We start from the raw sequence: 9051 nt of genomic DNA on the forward strand, positions 1-9051 counted from the left end.
TTGGCACAACGATTGTGGGGTACGTTTATCATATCTCAACTTTCCTTACATTTGAACATGGCTGTTTGGGAGGTGGAAGTCGGCAGAGAGATCCTAACTGCTGCTGGTTATGCGAGATTCAGCATGCTCCAGAGTTTAAAATGTATTATTTAAAAAAAAAAAAAACAATCATAAGGTTTGGCGTTTCATTGTCAATATTACAGAACCGAAAATGAGAAGGATGAAGAAAGCAATACGTAAATGAAAAGAAGGGAAGCAAAACATTTCAGTAAAAATATTTCACGATATACTGCGTTCAAAGCTTCAAAAATTTCGGAGCTCTACAAAAATTATGGATAAGCCATAGGACACCTTATAAAACAGGGAAAAGAGGAGGGGGAGGAATTTTTGCAACATTTTACAGTATTTGATGGCTTCAGGTACAGTGGTTGAATTTTTTCACGAAAAAGGGTACCCACTGAAAGATTTTCAATTGCCTCTCCAATACCAAACAAACTGCATAATAGGTGACTCAAAGGAGCTATGGCTGTTCAGAGAGACGGTCATGGTTCAATTTCCATAGCCAGTGACCATTTGTACGTGCATGTAAGACTCCAGTTGTATTTCACTTCTAAACCTGCTAATGAATCTATGATAATTATTGTTCACTAGTGGAACAATAAGGTTAACATGGCACAATCAATGGTCTTAAAATTTACTGTGGGGCATGAAACCCAACTGAATTTTGCATCTCTGTCAGTCACTAATGCACCACGGAGAACAAATGAAAAGAGCACCAAATTATGGAGCTAAACTTCCTAAGACCCACAAATCTGTGGCAACAAAAAAATTATAACTGAATCTTGACAAAATGAAAATGCGGAAGCAACGGCTAGTTGCACTGTCGCCAACAAAAATGGATAATCAAGAAACAGAATGGGAAGTCGAAACATCAAAATGTTGTATGTGTCTCGGCATTTGATGTCAAGTTAAATGAAGCCAACTCTGCAAGGTGAACTCTGCTGCCTGGACTAACAAAAGAGAAAAACCGACTCAGTCAATATGATGGCACACCATAGACATTATTCTGCAACTCTGCTCCAGGCATTGACCCCACTAAATGACTGGATGTTCCCCAGGATGATGGAACTATGTGTGCGTCTGAAGAGAGAGTACCTATAGCGTCTGGATTTTCAGAGACAATTTGGTACAGTGGGTAACAGTCTCCTTGCTGGGATGCATTCATGGAGGCACCAGTTGCACCAATGAGGGAACTCAGTGAATTCATTCCCATGATCATTTGCTGATTCTGATTGTTGCAGGATTCAGAGACAAGAGGTTCACAAAACAAATGTCTGGCAATGCTTTCCAGAACTTCTTGATTTGCAGATATGTTCTCGGCCCTGTTTGTTGGAAAGGAGGGATAACAGGGAATGACATGTCCTTGAGAGAAATGGTTGACTTGGTTGCCAAATGTGATATTGCTTGGCATATTCAAGTATGAACCTTGAAAAGAATCGTGAATGTTACTGTAAGCTGGTTCATAATATTGTTCACATCCGCCCATGTACCCATCATCAGAATTACTGATACCCTGTTCTTCACTGTAAGGAGAATCCACCACTGCAATAAGGGAGAAAGATATAATGAAATCCTTGTTCTTTACATGTATGCAGGAAAAATGCAAAATGGACAAACAAATATATCGACTACGAGTCAGATGTCTCTGGCCTTTTTCCTAATTCTGATCCTCCAGATGTGGACAGTGTGGCTATATTTTTCATGAAGAAGGCACAAATTTTGAGCCCCGAAATATGTATAAAAGTTCCAACAGATGTGTCAGGCCCCAAAACAGTAAGGTTGATTATTCGAGAAAAAATGCATGTAGATCCCATCAAATATAGCCACTGGTGTAGACCAGGTTTAGTAATCCAGACATATAAATTGTTCCACTTATAAACAACACTATTATATATAGTCAACATCAGAAACAGCTACTTGCGTACAATCAAAGTTTAATACCTGAACTTGGAGCAGCAGGGTCAAAATCAAATGCAGATCTGACATGCTGAAAGTCTCCTTGATTGATTGAACTGCTTGCTCTTTGAGCTTGGACACACAACTGAACTGGTGGATGAAAAATCTCGTTTGAGATTTTTCTCTGAGTATATGACATACTTGAATTATTCTGGTGCAGTAAATGGGAAAGATGACCTCCATGATCTCGATACTCCTGATTGCCTGTTTCAAAATATGGAGAAACAGAACTTGGAAAGTTGGCCTTAGATATCATACGCAGCCGTGAGTCACACTGTAGCATCTTTTGATAATGCTTCTCAAGAGTTCCTTCAGCAAATTGAATTAAGTGTCTCCTGTACGAAGAAATTAAGAATATAGGCATTAGGAGAAACCAAACAAACGTATGAACACATTCACAGCAATATGCAAAGATCAAGTGAACAGAGCTCAAAGTGCATGAAAAAGCACAAACTAACATACAAAGAAAAAGCTTATCGTGCATCACTTAAAATGAAAATATTGAAAAGCGATGTGTGACTTAACTTTTGCCATATTTACGCCTCTGAATGCTTTATGAGAAAAAGATGATGAAGGCAGACTAATACTAGCAACACTGAATGATAAATGTTCAACATGCACACGCTATATACCTGTACGTAACAGCTTGACCTCCTGTGAAATCATTTGCTGCTTGCCACAAAGTGTGCTTTCTAGGTTGAGGATTTGTCTCACGAAAAAGTGGGGCACCTTTGACAGCTGAATTGAACAATATAACCCAAAGAATAAGATTTCTGTGGAAGTCCAATATGAAAGTTGCATACAGAGAAGCATTTCATAAAAATGTTCAATACTAACCTCAACTTCCAACTGATCAGGATGATTTTGACGATATATAGTTCTAAGCGAAGTTATATCAGACCATTGGATCTCAATTTTACTTTTCAATCCTCCTTCCAGAACCTCCCATACAAGCTTGCGCTTAGCAAAGTAGCACTTAGCCACTAAGTCTCCGTCATACCTTGAAACCCGCTGTAACCATAAAATGTATAATAGTTCAGTAATCTGTCTGTTCAGCTAGCTGCTGCGTATAGAGACAAATAATAATCTGGGTTTCAAATTTTAGGGAGCTGACAACTTGGGTATTACCTCCCATGAACCTATTTTGAGAAAAGTTGCAGCGAAATTTGAAGCCTTCATCTTTTCTGCACTTGGAGCATTCAGAACTGCATTGACTACCTTATGCATTACCATCTCATGTTGCAGACTCTGTTTTTCATCAGACTCTGGTGGTTGTTCTTGAGATAGATTTGCTTGAATGAGTTCCATAAAGGATGGTGTTTTTGTCAATTTCAAACCGAGGAGACTTGGCTGAGTTGATTCTTTCTCCACATCCGATTCTATCCACTGCAAATTTAAATTCGAAAATCAACTGCAGGTCATGTATTGGCAAAATTAAATTCAGGACACTGACCAAAATGAAGTATAAAGATGGCAAACTTGATATTTCAATTAATGCCAAACTTGTCAGCTTGAGGTGATAATCATCAAAGATACCAAAGTCCTCAAAGGAATTTTCGTTCTGTTGCAGAAGGCACGTGCATGTTTCATTGCCAGGAGTAAGAAAAAAATGAAAACAGGGGCTAAGGAGGACTCTATTTTGTACTAGAAATACGCTGAAATGTTCAAATTCAATTCTCTTACTTTGTGAGTCATTGCATTTGGTCTTAGTCTGTATGAACAGCTAGATCAGGTTATCCTACCAGCAGAGGGCAAGGACACTACTCATGAACTGTCTTTTTTTCCTTAAAAAAATCTAAACAGTAGGCCATCTTAAGAATTACAGACCAGTCATCTTGCATGCAACTGATAAACAATAACTCCTTATAGAGTTCAAGTTTTAATAGCACAGCAGAAGCTCTGTTATTATGGAAGCAATCGAAAATTGACACTGTCCACCAATCTCTTAGCATGCAACTGAGAGCCATCGTGCCCAAAAATCATGCAGCAGAAGCTTGTATAACCTACACATTTAAAAATTTAATATTCTCATCAGCTTCAGTTTTAGGGTGGAGAGGACAGCTATGCCAAGACAGATGGTAAAGAAGAAAGATGATTCATAAAATGTAGAAACCTCCTAAGAAACACAAGAAGCCGAAGCAGGAACATTTTTATTTTCACAGGTGTAGGCTCAAAATGGTACTTTATGAAATGATAGTGTCCACGAAGTGCACTGATCGACTAATTAAAGTAGGAAAAAGCCAGTTACAAGATATTTAGTTCAATCTTGTCTCTCTGATAAGCATGCATGGTATGAGCATTAAACCATTTGGATAGATCCGGCATAAGGTCACCAGCACAAAACTTCAGCCATAGCGTAACTCATCAAATTATAGACAACCGCACGCTAAATGTTAATGCATTAGCCATACCTCCAACTGACTACAAAAACCACTCCCCTGGAAGCGTCCCTGCAACTCCAAAACCACGCGGGGATCCATCTCAACAGCGATGACTGTCTTTTCGACATTCAGAAGCTTACTGGTAAGATTTCCAGTACCAGGACCAATCTCCAAAATAACTTTAAGTTTGATACAGTAAAGAAAGAGAGGGCCAACGGCCCTTCGTCAAAGGGGCAGAGAGAGAGATTGAGAGAGAGATAACCACTCATATAAAGAGAAAAGGAAGCGAAGGCTGCCGGCGGCCGGCCCTCAAGCGAGAGAGAGAGATACCTGAGCTGCGCCGGCGGCCAGAATCGAGAGCAAGGGGACTTTCACGCGTCAGCCGTGGAATCGAGAGAGAGGGAGAAAGAAAGATTTCTGGAGAGATGCACTAACAGAAATTCGTTTGGGTCGGTGACAGTTACTCTTTTAAACAAATGAAAGAAATTATAACAAGCCCCCTGACAACTACACAAATAGCACATGGGCGCCTAAGAATTTCTCACACACCCTTCACACTTGTCTTTCTTATAGCATGGCACTTATATGAAACCTGAGGCCTAGTGCAATTTGATCCGGACCGAATCAGATCTGCCTTAAAATACGGAACCGAATCTGATGTATTCCATCCAATACGACAGATCCGGACCTCATATGAAACCATATAACTAATGCCCCTTAGCCTGAATTTTGTAGTTTAACATTTTATCACATGAGGTCCCATATCTGAATTTGAAAGTAGCGGACCTGACCTGAGCTTGACCGGATAAGTTACAATTCAGGCCGGCGACGGCCGGAATGAGACGGACCTACCAATGTACTGATGGTCGTCTTCTTAATTACTTATCAGAGTTTTCATGACGATGTTCACGTACTTATGAATTCAGCTGTCTGTTTTGAAGCATTATTCAGTTCGTTTATTTAGATCTTTCCTCCCCATGTCCCTGTCTTAAGATTTCTACTCGATGTGCACTTTGAGAAGCATGTCTAACAGCGATTTGTGATATATATATATATATATATACATATATGCCGCGATTCACAACAGATCAACATTTATATGGTTATGCACATGGAGGGAGATAAAAATAATGAAATGGGTTATAGAGAGGAGTATTCCATTTTCAAACAAATTTTGGGATCATATTGCAATTTCAAATAAAAACATGAAGTACAAGAATTTCTTCTACAACCCATATTTTTCTTTCACAGGCTTGTTTTTTTGTGAGCCATTTATTTCATTTGTCATCTTTGCTTTGATATACATATAAATTTCTTTGTAGCAGTGTTTGATGATGACCCTTCTGCCATTGCAGTAAGACTTTTTCCGTTTAGGGGGCATATGGTTGCTTAGGATTTAAAATCCAATAATGTGATGTAGATCTGACGTGACATTTTTTTGTTGATATGACAAAAATTTGTGGTAAAATAAAGTATTCATCAAACTAAGATCTTAGTTTAGACGTAAGACCCACATTTGAGATTATTATTTATAGTTTTCAAATCAAATCATGAGATGTCAAATGTGAGGCTATCAACTAATCGTTAGGAAGCATGAGAATGAGACGGCGGTAACGTGGAAGTGCCGGTGTCTGGACGGCTGCTCTTGGAAGTTGCTGCGACCAACTTCGTTTTAATGAATGCAAGGAAGAAACTGCTAGAAGAGAGCAGCCACATGCTCCCCACCTCTAGGGACACATGGTGTCTTCCGTGAAGAAGACTACACGAGTACTCAATCCAAGCAACAGAGCTCGCAGATTTTGTCCCTTTCCGTCGCCATTGTAACATGACAACTGTTGGAAAAAGTATTCTGGAGACTCTTCTTTCCGACTTTTGGACGTGTTAAAATCCGATAGTTGAAAACGGAAATCAAACAATTCGGATTCTCATTCAATCAGAAAAACCGGCCGTTAACTCTGGTGGGAGAAAGACATTTTTCAGAAAGATGATTAATCCGACGAAAAGAAAGCAAAATTAGATCTTGTCAGCAACTTTTTCTGAAGAATCTGTGACAGTGTGAAAATCTTGTGCCTTTCTGATTCTCAGGAAGGGCACCTTGCTTCTCGGCTTCCACAAGAAAATGACAGCATAAGCATTAGCAGTTGCGCTGCCTCTCGACATGTCATTTCCTTTGAGTCTAGCTATATCATTCTTTTTCGATAGCTGATGCAGCTGATATATGCGGGTGAATTGGAAGTGATCTAGGAGTTGCCAATTTCATTCATCAAATTTTTGTTGGCACAACGATTGTGGGGTATGTTCATCATCTGTAAACTTTCTTTTCATTTGAACATGGCTGTTTGGGAGGTGGAAGTCCTAACTGCTGCTGGTTATGCGAGGTTCAGCATGCACTAGAGCTTAAAATGTACTTTTTTTTAAAAATAATCATAAGGTTTGGCGTTTCATTGTCAATATTACAGTCAACAGAAAATGAGAAAGATGAAGAAAAAAATACGTTCAAAATATTTCATGCTATACTGCGGTCCAAGCTTCAAAAAATACATTAAAAAATTTCCTGTGGGGCATGAAACCCAATTATCAGTCACTAATGCACCATGGAGAACAAATGAAAAGAGCACCAAACTATGGAGCTAAACTTCCTAAGACCCACAAATCTGTGGCAACAAAAAAATTATAACTGAATCTTGACAAAATGAAAATGCGGAAGCAACGGCTAGTTGCACTGTCGCCAACAAAAATGGATAATCCAGAAACAGAATGGGAAGTCGAAACATCAAAATGTTGTATGTGTCTCGGCATTTGATGTCAAGTTAAATGAAGCCAACTCTGCAAGGTGAACTCTGCTGCCTGGACTAACAAAAGAGAAAAACCGACTCAGTCAATATGATGGCACACCATAGACATTATTCTGCAACTCTGCTCCAGGCATTGACCCCACTAAATGACTGGATGTTCCCCAGGATGATGGAACTATGTGTGTGTCTGAAGAGAGAGTTCCTGTAGCGTCTGGATTTTCAGCGACAATTTGGTAGAGTGGGTAACAGTCTCCTTGCTGGGATGCATTCATGGAGGCACCAGTTGCACCAATGAGGGAACTCAGTGAATTCATTCCCATGATCATTTGCTGATTCTGATTGTTGCAGGATTCAGAGACAGGAGGTTCACAAAACAAATGTCTGGCAATGCTTTCCGAAACTTCTTGATTTGCAGATATGTTCTCGGCCCTGTTTGTTGGAAAGGAGGGATAACAGGGAATGACATGTCCTTGAGAGAAATGGTTGACTTGGTTGCCAAATGTGATATTGCTTGGCATATTCAAGTATGAACCTTGAAAAGAATCGTGAATGTTACTGTAAGCTGGTTCATAATATTGTTCACATCCGCCCATGTACCCATCATCAGAATTACTGATACCCTGTTCTTCACTGTAAGGAGAATCCACCACTGCAATAAGGGAGAAAGATATAATGAAATCCTTGTTCTTTACATGTATGCAGGAAAAATGCAAAATGGACAAACAAATATATCGACTACGAGTCATATGTCTCTGGCCTTTTTCCTAATTCTGATCCTCCAGATGTGGACAGTGTGGCTATATTTTTCATATTTGCCTTTATATACACATAAATCTGTTTGTAGCAGTGTTTGAGGATGACCCTTCTGCATTGCATTATGTATTTTTTCATTAAGGGGGCATATGATTATTTGGGATTTAAAATCCAATAATACAATGTAGATACGACGTGACATGTTTTTGTTAATATGACAAACGATTTGTGGTAAAATAAAGTATTCATCAAATTAAGATATTGGGTTAGACATAAGACCCACATTTGAGATTTTTGTTTGTAGTTTTCAAATCTCATATTATGAGGACATGGCATTAATCGTTAGGAAGCATGAGAATGAGACGGCGGCAACGTGGAAGTGCCGGTGTCTGGAAGGCTGCTCTTGGAAGTTACTGCGACCAACTTCGTTTTAGTGAATGCAAGGAACAAACTGCTAGAAGAGAGCACCCACATGCTCCCCACCTCTAGGGACACATGGTGTTTCCCGTGAAGAAGACACCATGAGTACTCAATCTAAGCAACAGAGCTCGGAGATTTTGTCCCTTTCATCCTTCCGTCGCCACTGTAACACGACAACTGTTGGAAAAAGAATTCTGGAGACCCTTCTTTCCGAGTTGTGGACGCGTTAAAATCCGATAGTTGAAAACAGAAATCAAACAATTCGGATTCTCAATTCAATCAGAAAACTCTGGTGGGAGGAAGACATTTTTCAGAAAGATGATCAGTCCTAGATATTGTCAGAAACTTTTTCTTAAGAATCTGTGTCAGAGTGAAAATCTCGTGTCTTTCTGATTCTCAGGAAGGGCACTTTGCTTCGGCTTCCGCAAGAAAATGACAGCATAAGCATTAGCAGTTGCGCTGCCTCTCGCCATGCCATTTCCTTTTGAGTCTAGCTATATCATTCCTTTTCGCTGGATGATGCAGCTGATATATGCGGGTGAACTGGAAAGGATCTGGGAGTTGCCAATTTCATTCATCAATTTTTTGTTGGCACAACGATTGTGGGGTACGTTTATCATATCTCAACTTTCCTTACATTTGAACATGGCTGTTTGGGAGGTGGAAGTCGGCAGAGAGATCCTAAC

At 39.6% G+C, this 9051-nt stretch overlaps 1 protein-coding gene across 9 annotated transcripts in view; it reads right to left on the bottom strand.

Moving 5' to 3' along the window:
- LOC116255314 (uncharacterized) overlaps positions 1 to 9051 on the bottom strand; it is a 31544-nt gene that overhangs the window by 17764 nt on the left and 4729 nt on the right. For 2 of the 9 annotated variants that reach the window (XM_050077875.1, XM_050077872.1), the window contains one exon: positions 3145 to 3402. In XM_050077875.1, coding sequence (XP_049933832.1) covers positions 3145 to 3324 — 180 coding nt within the window. In that variant the 5' untranslated portion in view covers positions 3325 to 3402. Of the gene's footprint in view, positions 1 to 3144; positions 3824 to 3843; positions 4020 to 4427; positions 4515 to 4727; positions 4812 to 9051 lie in introns of those variants that run through there. The other 7 variants (XM_050077871.1, XM_050077861.1, XM_050077870.1 and 4 more) reach the window with 7 other exon arrangements.

Source organism: Nymphaea colorata, chromosome 5 (genome assembly GCF_008831285.2).
Source record: "Nymphaea colorata isolate Beijing-Zhang1983 chromosome 5, ASM883128v2, whole genome shotgun sequence".
Taxonomy (NCBI): Eukaryota; Viridiplantae; Streptophyta; class Magnoliopsida; order Nymphaeales; family Nymphaeaceae; genus Nymphaea; species Nymphaea colorata.